The sequence below is a fragment of the Prenolepis imparis genome, unplaced genomic scaffold (genome assembly GCF_030444845.1).
Source record: "Prenolepis imparis isolate NDT839.2.m4 unplaced genomic scaffold, iyPreImpa1.0 SCAF_11, whole genome shotgun sequence".
Lineage (NCBI taxonomy): Eukaryota > Metazoa > Arthropoda > Insecta > Hymenoptera > Formicidae > Prenolepis > Prenolepis imparis.
The window spans coordinates 6,077,147-6,102,434 of record NW_028141169.1 but is presented as its reverse complement, the minus strand read 5'-3'; the positions used below and the strand labels follow the sequence as shown (position 1 = coordinate 6,102,434).

At 34.8% G+C, this 25,288-nt stretch overlaps 1 protein-coding gene across 10 annotated transcripts in view; it reads left to right on the top strand.

The window, feature by feature from the left end:
* Positions 1-25,288, top strand: part of LOC145942429 (protein Skeletor, isoforms B/C) — a 68,936-nt gene that overhangs the window by 31,511 nt on the left and 12,137 nt on the right. For all 10 annotated transcript variants that reach the window (XM_083049135.1, XM_083049144.1, XM_083049141.1 and 7 more), the window contains exons 3-4: positions 6,886-7,111; positions 8,369-8,483. In XM_083049135.1, the coding sequence (XP_082905261.1) occupies positions 6,886-7,111; positions 8,369-8,483 (341 nt within the window). The remainder of the gene's footprint in view (positions 1-6,885; positions 7,112-8,368; positions 8,484-25,288) is intronic.

Sequence of the window (25,288 nt, the reverse complement as noted above, 5' to 3'; positions counted from 1 at the left end):
GTAGCTATTTGGGCCGGATGTTAACCGACCGACCGACCACGAGACCGGGAGGGATTTTCGCGCGTGATGTTTCCAGCACTCCAGAGTCTTGCGAGTGTTTATATCGGATGGCGAATGCGGCCATCCAAGAACGCGGAGACCTTCCCGTCTCTCACACCCATCGAAGTGCGAGAGAATGTAGCGTATTCGAGGCCGCGCGCTCTCGCAACGAGTTGTACAGTTCAGTCAGTTCGATATTGCGAGGGATGACGGGACGCGGTGGTCTTAATGCATTTGGCGAGGTAGCTACGGTACGCATCACCAGGCACCCTTTCTGCAAGCTCAGCGCTCACTCTGTCTCTTTCTATGCCTTTCACTCTGTCCTTCTCTTCGTCTCTTTTCTCCTCTGTGTTCCTATGTCTCTCCCCTCCTTTTTCCCCCCATCGAGAGGGTATAATGGCCCTAAAACGAAGCGGGCAAAGTCCTTGGCTTTAATCTCTTAACGGGCAAACGACAAAAAATATAGTCTTTCTCTCTTCTTATAAGATAGAAGCTGTCGACTCGCACGTTCGATTAAGAGATTACCTCGTCTGCGATAATTATCAGCGACGATGCGTCTCTTGTTTAGGGTGCATTCCTCTTTCGGATTTTGTCAATCTTTATTCAACTGACATTTACGAGAAATGGATAGAAGTTATCGTTGTTTAATTATTTCTTTAAAATTAATACTAACTCAGATAAGAGAGATTATATCATGAATATATTTTAACAAAACGAATAATTTTAATAAATAAAGATAAAATAAATTAATGGCTTTATATAACTGCAAATGAATATTTCGATTATTATCCAAATTTTCATTGTAAATATATAGAAATGAGTTAATGCCACTAATATAATTAATGTAATCATATAAATTTTGAAAAGTCTGTGCGTGTGAAAATACGTTGCTAATGTTCAAGTTTTATATAAATAACAATAAATACATTATTCATCTAATAAATCAATCTATAAAATCGTTGTGGAGTAATCGTTGTAATGTTAAATCGTTGAGCCTAGCTACATAATTGCATTTTTTAACTCTTGCAATTATTAATTTGGTTATTACATAGATGAGTTCTTTTTTATTTATAAATATAAAAGAAAAATATATGATAGAGAGTATAAGAAATTGATACATGCGAGAATTATTTTTATGTTTCAATAATAAAATATAAATATAAATATGAGATATTATTATGTTTATTTGACTTTTGCGATAATGACACAAAAATAAGCTTAAACAACATATCTAGTACATATAAAAATGAGTTAGTTACACACATAATTACATATAATAATGATTTTATAATGATTTTGTACTCGGCACCATTTTATGAAAGTATCAAGAGGATTTGTTCTGCAAACTGCTTGAATTACGTCCAGGAATTACGTAGGTGTATTCGAGGACGTACCAATTGCTCTACTAAAGCGCTTTGGAGTTGAGACATGTATTAATGTTCGAATAAACTTTCCTTATTTGTATACTGCAGAAACTGAAGGCCAATCCGACATCTTTATCGAAAATTGCAAATAGGTCAGGGCAGCATTACTTTCGAGCGATTTCGATAAACTATCATGAAAAAGACATCGATCGATAGCTAATATTTCCGACAATGCTTTCCTTCTTAATTGCGCTAGAGTTAACAATAGTTAATAATTCGATGTGTATATATATTTAAGTAAATATAAAATTATTAATCCGCTCTTTCTTTGCTTTTGGATATATAAAATAATAAATTGTCAAAAAAAATTTATTTTGATTATGCATTAAATTTGTATTTATTAGGCAGGTTATTATTATTTTTTTAATGAGTTTGAAATTATAAAAATCATTCGACATTTTACAGCAAACTTCTTTCTGTGATGTTTTATGTGCTACTTATTCGTGAATAAATTTAAATCTTTCAAATATATATAGGAAACTACTTGCATAGAAAAATAAAGATTGATTTTACGAAACAATGTAAACAAAGGAGAAATAGCTATGCTTGATAGTAAAATGTAAATCATACAATCTCAAGTAGATTTGACGTAGAAATGTAAATGCCATTGAGCAGAGAACACATATAGTTTTTAAGTAAAAAAATTGTTTTTAATTCTGCAATTTATTAGTTAAAAATTTTCTTATGCATTTATGCATGCGTAACATTTCTTTTTAAAGGGATCCTAGATCCATTGAATATATATTCCGCGATAAATATTCCGTCATTTGCGGATATAATACATTAAAGGAAACACTAGAGATACTTTAAAAAGGCCAAACAAATAGAGATAGTTGTCGATCGAACGGATAATAAAACGCGGTCGTGTGCTCGCGTGTAAAAATTTTTCTTTCCGATACTTTCAAATTCACACCGATGTCGACGAGGAGGACGGCTCTGTCGGTCGGGAGCACTTAGAAAATCGATAAGCCCCGGCTCGCTTGATCCGCCGTTGGCTGCTGCCAGGCCATATCTTGATTAAAATCAGTGCCGTCGCCCGGTACTCTCCTTTCTTCGACATTTCCCCGCCGTTTCCCTCGCCACCCACGTCCCTTGCAGCCATCGTCGTCGTCGTCCTCGTCGTCGTCGTCGCCGCCGCCGCCGCGCGATGAATCCGGTTAGTCTCGTTAACGTCCTAAGTCACCGAGAGTCTCTTCCGCGCCATTCTCCGTCACTTTCTCTTTTACGAGATGTGGAAAAGATCCGCAACGCAGGGAATCATCTGGTAAGGGCATCTCTCGCTCTCTGGGATGTTCCCTCGTGATCGAACGTGATATCGGAGGTTTGGCCATTTCTGGTCGACCGCATTGCCCGATCTACGCTCGACGAAAGTGAAAGCTCGCGTACGGCTGCTCGATGCATAACCGGTCGCATGCTGACCTCAGGCCAGGAATGCATCTAGCTAGTATATTAATTCCGTTCGCATACAGAGAGCAGCTACGCTGCTCGAATGCTCGAGTTCGGTCATAGAAAGTTTTCCTTCTTTCCTTTTTTTCTTTCGAGACCTCTGGCGATCGCGCGAATTAAAGATATTTTAATTTTTATATATAGGTATCGAAACTGATGTGTGTTGTACCGCGACAGTCTCTGTATATTACAGTCAACGAAAATGTGCGTTCCCTTCGTGCGATGCTGCTAGATGCAACGCACTTAGCCACCTTGCTCCGCGTTTGAACGCTTGTTCGCACGGTCGCGCTTTGTCGAGCGAAAAGGGCGGATTAGTCCGATCGATTCTCTCCTGAACGCGCGGCACAAAGGATCCATCGCGTTCGATCGAGATAATACCATCGTACCCATCATTGTACGCTAACGAACCTTACCGCTCGCGGCGATGACACGCGTACATTTATGGCGCACGCAATATACCGAAGATGCCTCGGGCCAAGGTATTCCCCGTAGAGGGGACGTCCGTAAGACGACCGTACCTAAGATCAATGTGTGTCAGGGGACTACTTGAAGGACCTATGCGCAATCCGGAAGCTGATCGACGGAGAGACAGAGAGAGAAAGAGAGAGTGAGGAGGGTGAAGGGGTATTGATAAGTGGGTGCTGTTTACCGTGCTCAAATGTTGACCGAACTCCCTCGATCGTCTCCCAGTACCATATTCTGCTTTCAAACGAACCTCGCCTTCAAACGAGTTCATGGTGAGCTCTCATTCGTGTGGTGGGCCAGTCAAACGATGCGAGTCTTCCCGCATCAACGAGGAAATTGTCGAAATTAGTTTTACATTTTTTTCTGTCCCCGTAGGAAACATTTAAATATTGCGGATAAAATATTTCGGACATATAACTTTTTTTTTACGTAAGCGTGAGAGACACGTATGTACATACACATCCTTACATATTTTTTGAAAAAAGAAAATTGATTCCGTTGTTCTCGTTGTTGATTATAGTATCTTGTGAGCACAATTGATGCATACATCAATATAATTTGAAGAAAAATGACATTAAGCAACTATCTGTTGAAGTATTTATATAGAAAGATACGATTCAAATTCAATGGAGAAAATGGAGAAAATTTTTATCCAACGAAATGACGGAGTTACATATCTTTTTACATTTTGATTTTATAGATTCAGAATATGAATTTAAAAAATCTGAAACTTATTCGTTAAAATTTCCGATCGTCGATTTCGCTGTATCGATCGCTTGAAACCGATATTCGGTCCGAATGTCGAGCGATTTCAAATTTTAATATAGCGCACAATCCTTTGAGTCATTTGAAAAAAAGTGCGCAATGAATTTATAACCGAGTAAAAATCGATCTTTTAAAATTCTGTAGGTAATATCACTGTGGCGATTAAATTGTTACATTTTTTTGGTAATGGTTTTCAGTAAAATCGTCGAAAAATTGTGAATCTATACATGTATAAATCGATAATATTAAAATATAATCGAAGCTATTATTAGCTATACATTATTACAATGTAATAGAAACCTATACGGTGTAAGTTTTAACTACATATTACAATACTAAATATAATAATTATTATTATATATGTTTTATTGTAATTTGCGAGATTACATAATAATCAAGATTTCGAAAAAAACATACGCATTAAATATTAAAATCGATTTAAGTTCAACTTTAGATTTTATTTTTGAAACGAAGAAAAAACTGGCTCTTCGATTATAGTCATTATTTCAGATTTATTCTCACACTATTCCTAGCAAAAGAGAACGCTTATTTTAATACTATATATAATATTAAAAGATGTTGACAGCAAGATATCCGTGACTGCACCCCGTGTCTCGTTGACATACATCTCGGACTGATGATCAAGACATCGTTGACGTCGCTATTTAGAAATGACGCTGAAGGCTTTTATCCCACCCTTTTTCGTCGTCCACCCCGTTCGGTTTTGCGTCGACATTGGCGGGGAACTCCAGGGTGCTCGCGGGGGTTTCTTCGTCCACAGGCGACGATGGTACCCCTTTGTCCGTCCAATCTCCCCCCTATAGCAGCAGGATATTACGATGATGCGACAATGAACGCAACGATCGCTATCTGCGATGTGCGTCCTTCGTTGGGGGAGGGTGATGAAGGGGGAGGAGGGTGAGTCGAGCCACCCTTGCGGATCCCGTGAACACGCGCGTGTATCCGTGTGAATGCTCTCGTATACACAGATGCGTACGTGTGTATGTACGCGTGTACGTACACGCGACTATATGCGCCACCGACTAAACTACCCCCGACTGACGCCTAAACCTGTTCCTCCCCTTTTATTATGGGCCGCGACGGTTATTGGATTGTACCGTGCTATTTGTTGGCTGCCACGCTAATGGATCCATAATCACCGGGACGAATTAACGCGTTACAACGACGCTAACGGGCCGCTACTTTAAATACAGAAACGCCCGCACGCCACTTATTCCACTGCGCGGGCGCTTAAACGATCGCCGTTGAAAGAATTTTCGGATTGTTTTACGACGCTGTGAAAACGTTTCGTTTTTCGACGCGATAAGATATAACGAATTATCATATTTTCGGTGTTTAAATTATATTAAATAACATTTTACAGACTAAAGCAAATAAAGAAAAGCCTCGTTGAATGCGCTTAGTTTTTACCACTGCGATTTTCGAAAATGTAATAAAACTTGTCGCATTTATATTTTATAAAAGCCTTATTCATTTATGATTTAAAAAAAGGTATAGATCTTGAAAATGTTTGAGACGTATTTTTACAAATATTTCTACATTTTATTATCAAGTCAAGACATGTGTAATAATTTGTGAAATTTTAGTCTTGACAGTTCTTCGGTTTTTCATAAGGTGCGATAAAAAATAATGCGATATCATATAAAGTCAAATAGCACTATATAATTTTGGAATTTTGCAAGTTATAAAAAATATTATTTTGTATTGTAATTCACTCACGCATCGAATTAAAGCTCTCTAAAGGTATAGCTAGGAATGGTCCTTTCGCGCGAGTTTCATGGTCGGTTCCCCAGGGATTATGGACTAAGTCCTAATCTGCTAATTTCATTCTTCCTTTCCGCACCGTATTTCCACCCTTCGGACGTACTCTTGGTTACGTAGTTTCGGCTTTTAAACTTACTCTTTTCCGAGGGCGTCAAGCGATCATCGTTCTCGAGATCCCGAAATCGTAACACACGCTCTCCGATCTTTACTGCCACGGCTGGATCCTTCGAAATACATTTGTATATACATTTGCAGCGCGTCTGGCTTTACGGGCCTGTCGAGCAAATGAAATTCATGCAAATCGCGGAACCGCGCGCCGACTTCCCTTTGCGCTGTTGAGGTGGCATCGCATCGGTTTTGTATTGGGGCGGCGATGCGTCCAACCTACATCACGAGGGTGAAACGTACTTCCTCTTCGGTCTTTCGGCTCACTGATCGTTTAGATAAAATTCGCAAACTGACTCGGTCGTCTTTTGAGAAACTTTGGCTAAATTATATATATTATCATGTCGAAAAGTACAAGTGCATATCATAATAAGAAAAATAATAATAAAAAAACCCAGAAAATAAAAATTAATTAAATTAAAAAGATTAAATAAATTTTGATTGTTTCATCGCGCGTACAATGCATTGTAATTATTTTGTTTGTGAAAACCTTGCACACAAGTTATTATATTTGTGTCTCAATTATATTTTCGATGAGTATATAGAAAATAGACTACGTTGATTACAATTTTATAAATACGTTCTACAAATGACAATAAAGAATTCTAATAAAATATAGGTAATAGATATCATGCTATACATACATAATAAGTATTAAATAATACTTGTGTCTTTTTTTTCGTTATATATATATATATATATATATATATATATATTTCGCGCTAATTTAAATATAAAAGAGAGAAAGTTCTTGTATAATAACTATTAAAATTATGTTATTTTGATTTATTTCCAGGTTATGCCAGGAATGGACCCAATTACTATGGAACATTGATTGGACCTTTACAAGTATACGCGCATGGTATCAAAGGTACAGTGTATGCCGTTGATGACGCAACGATATTTATAAAAGAATTCTCCTACGACGGCACCGGTCCGGATGCTTATTTCTGGGTCGGAAACACCTCTCGGCCCAATCCTGATGGTTACATCGTACCTTATCCCGAATCTGAGAGCAGCAGGTAATTACTGACATTACTTAGATTTAAAGTATTATATTTATCATACACATTTTTTACGCATGAGAAATTGTTCGATACATCAAATTGAGCATATATATATATATATATATATATATATATATATATATAAGAAAATGTCCATGTCGTTAAAAAATTGATTATTTCTATGCCATTTTGATTTCGGATATGTTATTCAAAGATTTGCAATTTTACTAGAAGTAGATAAAGTTCTTTATAGATCAAAGAAATATAGAATATAATATTTTGATATAATATTAATTAATTTGCATTATATAGGAAAAAATTGAAAACTTGCAAAAAACTTCCCTCGACATTTTTGCTAAGAAAAAAATCTCCAAATTAGCCATAGATGCCATCGATCAAATTTTTAAATACTTTATATAAGATTGAGAAGCAAATAATCGTTTAACGCAAAAAAATGATAGTATACGATGTTTTATACTAAACAATATACTTGTTGTGCGCAATTTTTCGAACACGTGCTACAGTAGACAGGAAGCAGCCAAGTAGAAACGTAATAAAGCGCTCGCGTAGACGAGATACGGACGAGATTGGCGTATAATTCCCGTTTTATTAACTGCACTCTTCCGCGCATAACGACTCATTCGCGTTCGGCCTTCTTTCTGTTTTCGTCCCTTGTGTCCCCTCGTCCTCTGTTCCCTCCTTTTCGCATATAAGCGCCGCGCCACGTTACCCTTCGCCGCGCCCGCAACGGGCTCTTTGAATTTCATTTCATCCCTTGGTTACGGACTGCCGCGCGCATTCGTTCTGTATCACTCTCACTCACCACCGCACCCTTCCTTTCGGCCTCCTACATCCCTGACCGCATGCACAACCTGCCCAGCCCTTGGAAACCTCTGCTGGCTTGATCGTCCGCGCAGATTCGCCGGCGATATCAAAAGGCGTGAAATCAATCGAATCTTTGCAGTAAACGACACAAGTCAATATCATTTCCGGAAATCTAAATAGCTATAATAAAATATTGTTGTAAATATCTTTGCGAGAATGCGAATTTATATCTAATTACAGCGTGATATAAATTTCGCGAAAGCTGTTAAAAATTACACAGAAAAAAAAAATAGTTTTTTTTTCTTATTGCCCTTTTGAGGAATTTCGGTCCTTATTATTTGCGGTTCTCCCAAGCACAATTTATATAGTTCTTGCAATAATTGTTAATTATACTCTATTACACAATCTATATTTAAAAAACACATTTTTTTGCTTCTCTTTTTTTAGCACTGATCCACTAGTATTGGGGGCGTACAATCACACGGACATGCTTCTGAGGTTACCCGGAGGAAAACGCATACGAGACATCAAGTGGCTGAGCGTTTGGTGCAGGAGATTTACGGTGAGTAAATTGCAACGATCGATCAAGATCTCGAATAATGTATTATGCGCGTTTCTCACATGCAGATTTTCAGAGCAGAATCTGAGATTTAAACTTTTTTGTCGGCAAAATTTCAATGGATAAAATATGTCCTACGTGTGCGCTTCTTTCGGAATACTATAAATTATACATACAATATATTATATAGAAACTTGCTATTACTAAATAGAAAGCTACATCCAATGATTGTAAAAATATTATAATCAGTCATCTTTTGAGCACTTTAAATTTTTTGCTCAATAAGAATGTGATCAATAATTTGCGTACGACATCTCTTATCGATTACTTTCGACTATACGAATTCGCATTGCGAAGGTTCACGTGTTAGTTCTTTAAGAATTTGCTCGCGAGCGAGAACTCATTAAGACATCCCCTGTTTGATTCTTCGATATATCGCGCACGTTTCACTCCAAACGTCACGTGACACGCAGAAAATAGAGATAACTTGATTTTTGAGAAGGTTCAGAGGGAAGTTCTATCGTGCATTCGGGGTCAATGGTGCGTATGAGATGGATACGGAAGCCGAGTCTCGGGATCTGACACGCGTGCACGTGCGTGTGTGGGTGGGTAAGCCCTTCTCTCTTTTTTTTTTCGGCTTTCCCCGGGCTTCTCCATTCGGGTGCACACCGGTCGAAACGATTCGGCATCTCTTTATCTTTCGGGTATCTCTTTCACGCGTGTGCAGACGAATAAACACGATACATCAATAATATCATCACCGAGAATCTACGAAAGAATATTAAAATTTACATATATTATATCGCAACTTTTTGCAAAATCTGAAAAAAAGTTATCAATTTAATCTATGAATGATATTTTATTCGAGTGCAAAATATCTTCTAACCACACGAGATTATATTCTTTTCCTCCCTTTTTTTAGCATTTTAATTCTACAATAAGAAGCTCAGTGTTTTTTCTTTTTTTTTACTTTATTTATTTTCTTCCTGTGCATGGTGCACGTTTATTTTCGAGTTAAGCTCCAGCTTAGCTCTTTCAATTCCTCTCATCAAGAAGTATTCAAATTAGAACGTAAGGTATATCCTCTTAAACAGATTCCACTGTTTCTCTCTTTTGCTCTCGCTTGAGCCGATGCTTAAAAATCTCAGTGCACGCATGAGTTTACGTTTAAGCGGGAGTCTACCTTCAGTTTTCCCTTTACCCTTTTATCGGTCGCACACGTATGAATATAACGACACACACACGCAATATATCGCCTTTCTAGGAAGGGGAAAAGGTTTGAGGCGAGCATATCGACGGTAGAGAGCAGAGCTTTTGCTCTTATATTAGAGGAGGGCTTTAATATCGAAGTCTAAGGGGTGCTCCCGTACCGTGACAACCCTCCATCAGACACGCTCTGTCACCGCAAAACGCGCTGTCCGCCGCCTACGGTCCATTCTACCGGGTGTCCCATTACGATCGCCGCGAGTCATCATTCGGGGTTTGCTATAAATTGTTCTCGTTTACAGCCGCCCCACCGATCGACGAGCGTAAATGCGGGGGAGGGAGGGATTTTACGGTAGAAGTTTTTTATATCTACATCTCCTCATATAAAAAGATATTTCAAGTAGCAGAAACGAGCCTTCTTGTTATAATGGCAAACGATTGCCTATCATTTATTGCTGATCGATTATTTTGAATGAGAGATGTAATTATAATTTGTTTATATAACATAATAATTTATATTATATTTAGGAAATAAATTAATAACCATAATGAAAACTATATTATATGTTGAAATTATGTATATATTTTTTATATATAAAAATATATATATAATATCTAAGAGCAAAATATATACATATAAAATTAATAACAAGTATGAAGAACGTTTTTCATGAGAAATTTCAATTTCATTTTTTCTTAAATTGCGCGGAATATATTGCATTTATAATGTAGATGTCATTTAAAATTAAATACGCACTATTTATGGTTTCCTTTTATTCGCGTCATATTCTTATTATAATGCCAAAGAATGTGATATATCCAATCTTTTGTGATGTTTGTCGGAGATTGTTCTGAATAACGATATCATTCAAAAACGTGGAACGTTTTTCGATCAAACAAGATATTTCTTGATTACACTCGATCACAAAGGAAAATCTTATATAGTGCACATCATTAAAACATTTCTAAGATTTCCGACTTCTACGCGCGTGCTTCTCTTTCCGTGATTTGCGGAAGAAGTGGATTTCTCTTTCTCTTTCCCTCTCTGCAAGCTGATATTATATAGCATGTAGAAGTGAGATGTAGGTTTTGCTTAGATATCTGGTAGACAGGAGCTGTCTATCAGTCAGCACTTCTTTGCGTTACCTCCGGAGAGAGAATGTATTGTCAGAGTAAACCCTCTACCCGTTCCTTCTTTCTCCTGTTCCTTTCTCTCCCTTTGCTCATCCTTTCCTCCTGACTCTCGGGATCTCCTTCCGTTTCCTCTCAAAGACACATCTCCCTTCCCCTCGGCAACGTATCCTTCTTCCTTCAAATCCGTCGGGCTTCTTTTCAAAGGAACAGAGATATCCTTTGGCAATATCAAACCGCCGCTCAATAGACCACTGATTCAGGTAGGATTTAGTAATTTTTTTCTTCGTCTATCCTATCTTTCGACCGCCGTCCGAAGCGGGCAGTCGTACTACTTTTATATATACGTACATTTATGTGTGTGTGTATCGCACGCAGAGATGTTGCGAGAGGGTGAAAACGATCTTCCCCATCATCCCATTGCGATCTTATCTCCAGCAGCGACGTTCATCTTTCGCAAAGGAATTTGAAAGCTGGTGATCGGTTTGTCATCTCGCTCTTCTGTTTTCCTTGTCCTCACGCTGTTCAATATTTCATTTTTTCTCGATGACTCTTACTTGAGATTAATCGCGTTCTTACGTTCCGCATTGTAAATGCGTGAGTGGAATGCTATCGATCGAGCGAAAGTTCAGACAATGTTCCATTTCCTTAGCTTATAAATGCCATTTATTGGAAAAATGTTGAATATAATCGTATATAATAATTTGACATTTGACGTGTTGCACGGTGAGAGAACGTAAATTAAGCGACCTAAGATATATCATCTTTAATTTCCTGGATTCAAATGTTGCATACTTTGCATACGTAATAATGAACAATAACATCTGGAATGTTATATAAATTTGGTTATGCAAATTACCTGTTTTAACATATTTTTTTATATTATTAACATTATATTTTTTTATGAAAATAAATATATTCACATATATAATGACGGAATAATTATACTTATAGTCTTTGACATATATTGATATATATTGACTAATATATACATATATAGATATCACGTGTGTAACACGCAAGAAATAAATTATTTATATATTTTGCTTCCTCATGGAGGAAGCTTTGTTTTCTTGAACAAATTTTTTTTTCGGATTTCTATGCCAATGTGTTTAGAATGTTCCAAAACATCGAAAAATCACATTTTTACAAAATGTCTGTATGTGTGTATGTATGTATCCATCTACGGATTTTTCAAACATCCATAACTCAAGAACTGCTTGAGCTACAGCGCTTTAATTTTGCACACAAGTAAAGTAGTACAACACTTTTATTTACTGTAATTTTTAGAAAAATTCATAAAGTGTTTTAGATTTTAATCCAATTTTAATTTTTTAAAAAAATGGCGTGATTTCTCTAACTTCCGTAAATTTTGAGATATCGGGTTAAATTTTTTTATACAAATAGATTATCATTAAAGGTTGGTTGGTATTGAATTTGGCTTGAATCGGCTAAGTGGTTCTTTTTTTATAAAATTTTGAATTTTTTAAAAAAAGGACGTGATTGCTCTAATTTCCGTAAATTTTGAGATATCGGTTTAAATTTTTTTACATGAATAGATTATCATTAAAGGTTGGTTGGTATTGAATTTGACGAAAATCGGTAAAGGGATTTATTTTTTATGAAATTTTAAATTTTTCAAAAAATGAAAATTTTACGAAAGAAACATACGAAAGGAACATACAAAAGGAAGTACATACATACATACATACATACATACACATATATATATACGTGACAAAAAATGTTATTTTATATGAAACAAGTGTGCAAATTGGAAACTTGCACATTGCTTCCTCACCATTCTATTTCGCTCATTAAGCTTCCTCTATGAGGAAGCCAAAATTGAAAAACTAGCTTGCTCATAGAGAAAGATTAATGAGCGAAATAGAATGGTGAGGAAGCAATGTGCAAGTTTCCAATTTGCACACTTGTTTAATTTTCCTGTGATTAGAATTATTATTATTACATAATTATCATATATCACAAATATTACAAGAAAATTCTAAAATGAATAAAATTAATAAATAAAACAGCTAACTACATACGATAAAATGATAATAAAAATATGTATATTATTAGTAATTTTAACAATTAATATTATATTTCTAGTTGTGCATTTACATCACTATAAAAATATTATTATCAAAATTTATATTGTTAATAATTATTTAAATATTTTAATAAATTGTAATTCATTATATGCGTAGGTAAAAAAAATATGATGAAATAATCTTTTAGGGGTATGAAATTAATATACAATCGCGTTAACATCGGCCGTCTTTTATAGGTATCATCGTTCGGTCGATTACAGCATTTTTCACTTTCTGTCTGACATATGCGTGACATGAATCACTAGACTCGCGATTAGTGCGATCGCGTTCGTCGTTTTTCGCATGACTCATTCGTGTATCCGATTAAACCAAAGACAAATCGTATAAAGACAGATACCACGTTACACTATCTCATCGATATTGCATTATGCGCGTTCATTGTTTGTGTTACATCATTATAAATCAAAATTATCTATGGAAACGGATAATTCAAAGTTATTTTAAAATTCTCGACCATAATATTTTTTATCGTAATCGATAATTAATTTCGGCTATTATGATAATATTTCCAAGCGAGACTTTTAAGTCTTAATACAATGGGGCAATAATTTGCTTCTTTCTACTTTTTCTTGTCATTTTCTTATTTTTCGAAAAATAACGCAATTTTTGAGAAAGTAAGACTTTTCAAAGCGAAAGAAAAAAACAGACACTTTTGACGTCTCTTTTTAATGCCTTTTTAGAGAATTTTCTTTTCCCGCTGAAATGGCGATATTTTCGAGTGAAATCTAGCTTGCGTAAAGTGTCAGAAGTCGGTGTTCGTTCTGCTAGCCGCGCGTTCCAGTTGGAAAAAGAAATGATTGTTCCATAGTCGTGTCACACGACATTTGCATGTGAATTCTCCGGCCTCTTTTCTGTGGGTATCCCGGGGTTAATTAAACGCCTCATAGTTTTCGAAGTGGGATGACGAAGTACGATTGCTTCTGGCACCAAGTGGACGATCCGACCCTGTGCCTGAGAGAGCGTCAATTAATAACCGCTTAGAATAGATTCCTGGCGTGGAGTCCCAAAAGAGCGCACAAGTGGAGAATCGCGTCCTCATCAGGCGTAAGCTTATTCTCCGTGTCGATATCGTATAGACAGTTTTTAACATTAATACGTATGCTAAAATTTTTAGCATTCGATATTTTTTCTAACAATCTTAAACTGAATATAATGAAAGAAATTTAATGAAAGGAATATCTTTCCCTTTAACACTCTATTATACGTTATTTTCTTTTATTTATAATATTTTTCTTAAAAATGATATACATATATGAAAATGCTGAAATATTTTATTATTATTCAAACTGCAGTTATTACAGATGATTTAAATGATCAGTAAATATAGGTACATATATGTATATGTGTTGTATTATTCTTCTATATATATTATTATTTTTTTAATATATTTACAATTCGGCATTATTTTACATTTTACAACTTGACAACATTGTTTCCGAATAATTTTTAATGGAACCACAAAAAAAAGGGAATATGGTAATAAAAAATATGTCGCGCAATTTTTGTTAAACGCTGGTACAGTTTATTATTTATAAGATGCATTATTAATATACATTAATATACATTATGTCGCGTTTTATCATTTGCTTTTTCACCATATATCAGGCTAAATATTTGCATATACCTCATGATAAAATCATTTCCGGTCAAAATTCCATCGGTCATTTCAGCGGAATAATAAAATTTTGTGACACGTGAATTTGCGATGCCGTCAACAATATGAAACATAAAAGCGACATTGATAAGTTCACGGACGGTATGCGTAAAAGCTTTGAAACGTTTTTTTTTCTATATTGACATCATTCATTGTATTGGCGCCGCGCCGGGAGAGCTTTTCAAGCACATCGTATAACTTCGAAAGCCGTTCGATGCCGTTGGATCTCGCCGGTCCTTCGCCAAAGTCAGTGTTAATAATCGATTTCATATCGGGACACGAGATTCCCGCGGTGCCTTCTCGCAGAGTATTTGGAAAAGGGTCTTACGGGAGATTTTAGTTCGGATGTATAATGTTTGAAATATCGCCTCACATCTTTCACACGATCTGTGTCACACGTATATATTTTTTCTTATTATTATATATTTTTATCCTTCGATAACTCGCGACATACATCTCTCTCTAATGGATCCAAGATATTTTCTTGAAATCTGAACACTTCGAATAGATATATTTTTTATGCATGTTCCAGAATTCCAGATGATATTAGCATAGATCATATGGAAATTGTGTCACATATTTCTCTCTGTATTTTCTCAAAAGAAAGACCAAATCTCTCGCATATATCGATTCTTATTATCGATCTTTACATTAGTATTTTTTACGTTATTATTATCATCGCTGGAATTCTTTCGTAGAACTAATTTTGTTGAAGTACAATAAATCGCATGATGACTATAGTTGGATGCAAAGCATCTATCCATCGATATGGCCATTAATAATCTTGACAAATCGGCAAACGACTTATCACTGGCTGATGCAGTAACGATTGTCGTACGATTCCGTGTAGAACGTCGATGTACAAATCGGTTCGGACAAATTAGTTCATTTAAGAAATCTATTTACGACTTGCCATTATCGTCTATATGATCGAAATTATGATAGAATGAATTATAAAATTAAATTTATTAAATCATAAAATTTAATTTATTTGTAACGGTTCTAAAGTTTTAATTTAGTTAAGTTTTGAAGAGTTAATTCTCTCTTCCAATTAGTGTTTGATATGTAAAGATGGATTTAAAAGACGCTTCATACATTTATAATCATTTTTATTCGTTAACAATTTTTCAATTATTTTAGGGTCTTGCTTACAAAAAATATAAGTTCTTAAATTCTTAACTTTTTTTATTCTCAAAGCAATAATAAAATTAACAAATTTTGATTCAAATATATTTCTATTTTTGTACTGCAAATTATATTCAAATTTGTTCGATTAAAAAAACTTGTATGTTTTTTTGTCTGCTACAATAAATCCATGATGAGTTACGTTACTTTCGTTATTAACACAAGTTTTAACAAAATTTTAGTGCAGCGTAAAATTTAACGTTGCTCTCGATAAACAACCGTTTCTCCGATAACGCGTTTCGGCTTTCGGATATTTGGAGCTTCATCATAGAAAATGACCATCACGTAGAAAATGACTATCCATACATGAGAAATCTCGACGTCCATCGATTCGACGTCGAGCGTGATCGCGGCCGGCACGTAAACGCATCGCTTTCACAGGGGGATGATACGCGCGAGTTGCGCGGATACCGCGTGTCCATATACACATATATTGTATACGTGCGCACACATACAAATGCAAGCTCGCACACTAGTCAATAGTCCCATACACAAGTACGAACGCGGACGGGAACACGGAAAACGGACGATCAGGAATTGAGGCAAGGTTGATAGTCCTGGATAACAGTGGCGCAAGCGCAGACGCGACAATACCCGGTCGATGTTGGCCGGGGCTGGCTGACTGGCTGGCTGGTAGCCGAGGATGTTCTCTTCCTCTCTCTTTCTCTTACTCTCTTTACTCTCTCGTTCTCATTCTCTTTCTCTCTCTTTTCACCCTTGTCATCCCGCAGGTATCACCCATCTTCGTCCTGTCTCGACTCTCTTTCCCTCTTTCTCGTCGCGCAACCCTTTCCTTTCTACGTTTCCGCGTTTCCATCCCGTTCTTCTTCACCGTCTCGCGACTCTGACACTACTCGTTTTACCATTCGTTTCTACCGTCGTTTCATTCTATCTATTCACGGGTCCATTCCTGAAAATGTCGCGATGCTTTTTTCATCTCGTTCTATATCCATATTTTTGTCTCTCTCGCTCATTCCGACTGTCTGGCGTTTCCTCTCTTTACCCTTCGCACAGGTGTCGTCTCTCTTCCTCCATTTCTGCCCATGTTGCGGTATTCCGTGTTCCGAGCGCCGCCATTTTGAACGGGATCACCCTCTCACCCCCTCCTTCAATGGTCTCGGTGTCGAGGTCGAAGGCCAGGAGTTTGTCTCCGAAGGTCGGAGCTTTTGATCGAGAAGATGGCATCTTCTCGAGGAACTAACGATTTTGATCAGACAGTTTCTGAAATTGATTGACACAACTATATTTATTATTCAAACTAAAACTTATCTTTATATTTTTACACGTAGCATATCGTTTAAACCATAATAAATTTTCTTCATAACGTCTTTTATTTTGTCTTATATTAGACGAGAAATATGTGATAATATCCTTTAACCGAAATACATCTTCTCAATGTGTGTAAATCTCACTTTAAACGTTTGATGAATGAAATAAATTGCACTTTAAAATAATTTAGTACATTAAAAAATAAACAGTTTTTACTTTTATCAATTATGGTTCTCGTATCCAACCACTTTTGCACTCAAAAAATAAGAGGGAATTGAGGTAATGATTTCTTTCACAATAATGCACTCAATATTCGTGTATTATTATAACTATCGTATTTAATCTGTTAATTTTTATATGTAATTTTATTGCACGTGTGTTTAAATTTTTATATTATTTATATATTACTATATTCTTGCTTATTTTTTTGTGTATTTTTTACAATCTTTTATTAAATTAATTATAGATTATCTAATTATATTATTTAATATTTTTATTATTTTAATAATAAATGAATTTGTAAAGGTTTCAAAAAGGCTTCAATCTGAAAGATCTTATAGAGAGGAAAAGGGATCATGTAATAAATTGAATCTCATTTAATCAAATATAATATCAGCGACTTCAAAGTCAAATATGCAGAGTATACGTGTAATCTCGACGGCATTAAATAGTAAGGTCGAAGGGCATTAAATATCTCGTGCGCCATTTTAGCATCACCTACGTATTGACTCGTCTTCGTGGGTGTATATTTCAGCTGATGTATGTCCATGTATCGGATTGTATCTCAAATACACAGCGATGCACTGACGTACACACGCCCATGCAACGCTCTGCGTATCAATGGAAATTCGAATGGATAAATCGAAGTAGCTGACGTACAAACCAGTTTAAATATCTTCAGCGCGATAAATAGCAACCGCGAGTTGAAGGGGTGATTTTTCGCGTAGTTATTATTTACAATTTTTAAATATCTGAAAACGTAAAGAAGGGAGAGATACATATATTTATAACTTTGTTACGAAAATAACTTCTAATGACGAAGCTCAAGCAGTTTTTTATCTTTATGTGAATATATAATTTTAATAATAAATATTCCACTTGTTTCATCAGACAAGCAGACATGTATTTTGTTCTGCTCGAGAAAAGACGAGAGTCTGTAATTGAGAGATGGAATATCGTGTGGACTGCACTATATTTTTGTTTGTACTATTGTGAAACCTCTAATTGCCCCTATTTATACTTCAGAATTAATATATCATCAGAAATTGTGCTGTATTGTTAACAATGTTGTTATATTATTTATGTTGAGCGAAGCAATATTTGGGAAAACGATATACAGTGTCGTTGATCTGTTGCTGTAAACAAATTTAAATACACACGTAAAAATATCGGTGCAAGAATCGTGCAAAACGCTCACATAAAATTAACTGAAAATAGAATATACATGCAAAAATCAGAATGCAAGTAAAGCACGTTACGTGCATCTATAATCACAATTGCGTATTTCATAGCGAAAGTTATTATTTTTTTATCCGGCGAAAAAGGTCTCTGTTTCCTCAACCTGCTAGGGGCTAGTTCCTCTTCTGCAACCCTCTTTATATCCTCTAGCACTGTCTCTCTATCTATCTCTCTCGCTTTCCAACACGCCGATTGGACGAGAGCTTGCGAAAGTTCCAGGTATCCCGAAGGACCGCCCACCGGTCCTTCTGTCGCTGGGAAAGTTTCGTCATTCGTATTACAGAGGGATGGATGGGCACTGCTACTAATATTGTCATAGCATACCTTGGAGATGGGAGGGCGGTTTAGTCATCTTTAGAAGTTACGGAAGAAGGATGCTTTTGCAAAACGCAAAAAAAATCTTGATCATTTTGACCTTTTTTTGTGCATTGAGATTGCTCTGGATATTTAATATAAATTATATATATGTATATAGGATATATAATATGAAAAACGAGAAAACTTAAAAAGCTCAATTCTCTGTCAACAAATGTCTCGTAGAATAATTCTATTTAAAAATAATTTTTAATTTTTTAACTATTACATAGAATAATAAAGGATATCATTTTAATTTTAATATATACTCGGTTGATTCTGTTGACAAATTCAAAAACTCGTATAACTTAGACCCCGATGAATCTATACTATTTATTCTTCACGTTCTTTGAATACAGTAAGAGAATTTGACTGATTTTAAAACTGTAAAAAATTAATTTGATTTTCGAAATTAATAAATTATATTTTTTTTAACAAAATGACGAATAGTTATTATTGTGCGATATGGAATATAATTATTGGCATTTTGATAATCAGTCTTTATCTTCTAGCTAACAGATGCGTGACGTTTCGTTGATATTTGTACTTTGCATCAGGCAAAGACTTTGTAGATGAAAATTCGAGTGAATTTATTCATTATATTTCCTCGAATATCCCTCTGCTGGAAGTGAATTTTTGAGCGATGCTCGAAATCCACGTAATTAGACTGGCCCAGCGGAACATATTTAACAAGAGCTTATCCGCGGGATAGTAAAACTCCTGGTTGAAAAAAACTCCATTAAATCTGGCGGCTAAGATATAGACGTATTACGTAGAGAGAGGGGGGAAAAAAGAAGGGAGTGCAGAGGGCTCGTTTAATTTATCGCCTACTTAAAGTCCAACGATCTCGCGAATGGAAGGCCTTTTTTAGTTCGAATTTCAACCTGCTATCTCTATCGCGCTGTCTTTCCTTCTCTCTTGATTTGCCTTCTTGCCAATTGCTCGTCCTCCGACTTTGAATTGGGATTCTATAGAACGCTCGTAAAAGGATACGTTTCGATCTTGTTAAGCAAGGTGATACACGTTTACACAAAGACCATGCTTTTAGTGCGAATTTCACCCTTGTTGAACGGTGATATCATCTGACACTTTTCTACATAATTCGTAAAAGTCTCACGTCTCTTTAACAGGCACTGTTGTAATCACGAGAAAGTATTGTTGAAAATGTTAAACTATGATAACACTGACAGATCTCGACAAATAAAGCTTAGATAAGACAAGATGAGAAAACAGATATGTGTGTGAGACTTTTAAAGAGAATTAAAATTTAGAAGATATATTATTTTAGTGAGAGGAAACAGTTTTTATCTACCAAAGAAATTTTAGCAAACAATATTTTTTAACTGATCTGTTAATGTTGATTCTAGAAAGTTAGCCTAGAATTAATAAAAATATTCGTTTTTTATAAAATTCGATCAATTTCGAAGTTACATATACTTTTATTCAGTAGTTATTATCTTTTTTTATTCTGTATTAATTCTAGTTTTATTTTTAGAACTCTAATTTAATCTGGCCTCTTTTATATTTTTCTTTATGTGAGAGTTCTTTGCCTTTTACTTTACTTCGAATCTTCCTATTTTCTTTTTATCTTCTTTTATCTATTGTTATTCATCTTTCTCAATTTTTTATACTTTCTTTACACACTCTTGGAGGACCAATTTTAGACTATCTATGCACTATTATTACTACAATCGTATAAGAGCACTACCGACTCTTCAAAATTGATAGTTGCAAAAGAATAATAGTTTGTAGAAGCTATAAACTGCATTGTCACACACATCTTTGCTGCAGTTATTCGGTAGAATGGTCGCCACTATTGGAAAGGACGACACTATTGCACGGCGTTTAACGAGCGCCAATGTCTCAATTTCCGAAAGGACGTGCGTCTCACGACAGGGGGCGATTATGTTGTGGGGGACGACGCCCCTGTGCGACTGAGGGATGATACACAGATCTGATAAGGCGCTAAAATAATATACAGCTTCGGTTCGGGACCGGAATCTTCGCGATATGCCCCCCTCGTACTCATTCGTTTCTTTTCTCGTCTCTGTTCTCCCTCTTCTTTTTCTTTCCCTTATATTGTTTTTCTCTCTCTTTTTCATTGATTTGCTACCGCTTTATCTCCCTTTCCCCTTCTCCAATTGTTTCTCGATGCTATCCGTGACTCTCCAGTTTGTTAGGGGGATTTATTTGATTGAATATCGACTGCTCGAGTAGCCACCCACGGGTTATAACGGGTGTATCAGTAACGCACAGATCCCAATTACGTGGAGGGGAAAGACGAAAAGCTGTATTCCCTCATAATACGTACGCGAGAGAAAAAAGAGAGATGCATTATATATTTTATTTTATTTCCTGGAGCGAAGGCGGATATTGACTTATTAGACGTTTCACTATTTTTAATAGTATCGATATTGGTTATTAATATTAGCTTATAGAATATATTGAGATGTAATTTTATTAATTTTAATTTTTAGAAACGTAATATAATTGCACGTAGAAATATACCACGCATATAACACGTCAAGAACAAATAGAGAAAACTAGGTTGGAATGGATTTAATATATTATATATATAGAATGTATTTTCTGGTTTTCTCTCATTTTTCTTTGAAAATATTTTTCAATACCGATAAATCTAAAATACGTCGGATTTGAACAATTATTGAATTTAAGGGATGAAAGCACAACTCTTGAAAATGAAGTCTATCTTTTATCTTCTAATAATTTACTTTTCTTATTATCAGAATTAATAATCTTAAGAGTTGTAACAAGAAATTAATAAATTTTCACAGATGTTCAAGAAATTTATAATATAAGAAAATTAGTAAAAAGCTGCTAATTAGCATTTGTTAGATATTAAACAAAATTTGTGTTTAATTTTAAATATGTACTTTATATTCTTATTATAAAAAAATATGTAAATGGCATAAATTTTTAATCATTTAAAATGGAAGGAAAAAGAGAGTTTATATCAACTCTATTTTATTCAAAAGTATCTCAAACATCTTCATGAGCTTTTAGATATATACGAAAATCACGCCAGCCGCAACATTTGCTGCAAGTGAGATACAGTGAGCTCATGTTAATTCAATGTTTTAATTAAAAGTATCCAAGACAATTTCTCACGATCAAATTTACACACAATCTCATGCATTTGATCAATTTTGGAAACAAATATTTTGTGTTTATCGCGTCAGAAAATATGAAACATAAAAAATATAGAACACATCTCTTCTAACGAGATATGTGGTCGAGATGTGCACGCAATTGATGCATGTGTATGAATACGTGGATAGAAAGTTTATTTAAAAAGCTCCAGGCTTTAAGTTATTTAGTTTAAAATAAACATATAAAGGTAAATGAACTTGCCAATTTAATTCAATATAATTCGGACAATTTTTAAGTGGTTTTGGCATACAAATTCAAATTTTCGATATATGATTCTTTTAATATTTTAAGAAGGAAAGACAAGCGGGGCGTTTACAGATCCCACACAATGTTTTAGTCTTTGTTGTGCGATAGCTACGTTTCTGACAGACACACACACGCTCTTACGAAAGCATAATAGCCCTTAATCCGAATCTAAATCTGAGCTTACGAGATAAACAATCTATTAGGAAGGAGGGGGCGTTGTAGAGCGATCCCTGGTTCGAAACCTCGGGGGCCGGGGGTATAAGGGCTACATCAAAGGTATCGGATTGACGAGGAACCCCGCACATCATCGCGTTCCAGTTTATAAACCCTAGGAGATACGCATCCCCCTTGTAGCAGTCGCGGATAATCGGATCGAAAATAGCGCGGAGTTAGCATTTTCTCGGGAAAATCATTCCGGAAAGATTAGACGATAAATAGTCAAATAAAATTTCAAGAGGCCGCTTGTGTTAAATTCTTCAAAAATGCTACCCACCAATCTATTCGATACTCTCATGTTAATTTCTCGTGAAAATAAATGGCGTGTCAATGTCACGATCAAGAGTCTGGGTTCTGATCTCGATTGACGATTCGAGAGTAAAAGCGAACTAATCTATTATTTTTTTTAAAGAGAACTCGAGAAAAATTGATCTAAATCTGATTTTTTTAACTTTAAATTCTGTTTTCTCCATTTCTCTTATAGAGTAAATTACGCTACTGTTTTGCCTAATGCTGTAACTTTTACTTAAATGCGCGTTTGTATATTCACACGAGTTTTCAAATTTTTATACATTTAATAAGTAATAAATTGCTAAATTTGAGTTTACAAAGTTTATTCTCTTAGAAAATAGAATAAATTGTAACAGAAGAGAATAATTCAGTGTATTTTATGCATTCATATATTCTCACTTTATTTTATCAGTTCGCTTTTCAAGCTATATGAAAATTACTTTGCACAATTATAGTCGTAATATGAATTATAATTCGCGTCGATATTCGCGCAGATTTTTTTGAGGGTACACTTTACTTGAGTGCCGTTCACTTAATTATTGGCAATATTTAGTTATCGAGTGAAATACATACCATGTATTCTCTCTCCAATATCTACGCAATTGAATCTGTAGCAAGTGGATTTAAAGTTCTGGTAACAGTCGATTATTTGATAATCTGTTCGTAACATGAATGTATCGTTATACGCTTTCTACAATAGAAAGAAATATACACGAAATTGTGCACTGAATAGTTTCTCTCGTCGCAAAATATTTTATTTTATCTAATTATATTATACTTATCGCAAATTATGTATCTATTAATGTAAAAAAATAATCTGATATAAAATGATAACTTATTATCGAGTGTACACTAGAAAATCTTTTTTCTACTGAATATATAAATTTATAGTAGATATTGAGAATCGCCAGTTATTGAATAAAAAATTAGTGAACTTCTTTTTCTCTTGACTAGACTGGCAAATGTATTTGTTAATTACAATCACGACGTTTCGACCATCATTTTTTTGGTCCTTATCAAGTGATCTATACATTCAATTACGGAAACGTATTACACAATGTAGTAATTAGCATAAGGTTTAAGAGGAAATATTGATATACATACTTACAAACGTAATTATATTTATTTATGGGAGACAACTCCTTGTGTCAAATTGGTGCGCGTCAAACATGTTAGACAAACTTTAAGCAACTAAACAATCTTTATTATTTTGTCGTATATGATATTGAGATTTTCTGTGTCCTTTTGTAGGTTTATTGTGTTATTGTTTTTCTTAATATAGAACATTTCAGCTATTTCTCTTTTCTTGACAAGTTTTTTATTATGTAAAATATTCGGATGTGACCAATCAAAGTCATGATTGAATTCAATTTTGTGTTTGCTAATAACCGACAAATTACTGGTGTGCATTTTTATATTACTGGAATGTTCTTTGACACGAGTACTTAAATGTCTTTTTGTTTGTCCAATGTATGACGCGTCGCAATTTTTACAATTAATTTTATAGGCTACTTCTATATAGACTAATTAACAAATACATTTGCCAGTCTGGTCAAGAGAAAAAGGAGTTCACTAATTGAATATATAAATGTTGATTGTTTTGTTTCGATTCGCGAATTAGTTCCAGTTTTCATAAAAATTCTTCAAATCGCGCAGCATTATTTTATGCCTGTTAGATTGTTCGACATAAATAAAACAATATAAAACGAACGAAAAATAATCGCGAAATCGTTGGAATTAAACGTGAAAATATTGCATACATTTTTCTGATATATTCGTGTCTCATTTTCAATGCCGAAAACTTTTTGAAACGCATGTTATATGCGTTATCTCTCCGTGCGCTTGTGTGAGACTATATTTCATATTATATGAATTACATTTTGTCTATAAAAAAGTTGTGACGTAGAACGGGACTCAACAGTCGACAAGTTGGCGTTTATTTTATTGAATGGAAAATATTCGAGTATTCACCGTGTCTCACCGTTTAATATCAGTGACTATCGATAATTAAGGAAGGAACTGTGTAGGTGTTATCAAATTTATCGTCGATATACACGTCGACGCGTAGGAGGTTAATGTCGCTGAACAGAATAATTTCTTGTCATTCCGTTACAAAGAGCGATTACCGCAGTTTCCGGAATCAATTAAAGTTCTGCCAACATAAATTCAGTTTTGAACTTGCAGTACTCGTGATTATTATCAATTATATATATACTCTAAAATTATTGGAGAAACTATGTTGCGACAAACAAGTATAATTCTGCAATGAAAATAATAATATATAATATTCTGTTAGATAGCTTGACAAAAATACAATCGTTCAATATCAATAAAAAATATAATTGTTCTGCAAAATATTTATTGTTACAATAAATTACAATGATATCGCAACATTATTTCTTATATATTTTTATGAGCCTATTGATATCAAATTAGATTTTTTATTTTTTCTTTCATTTTTAGCAGATTTTCTTTTTACTAATCGATAAGAGAAATGTCATTTGTAGATAAAA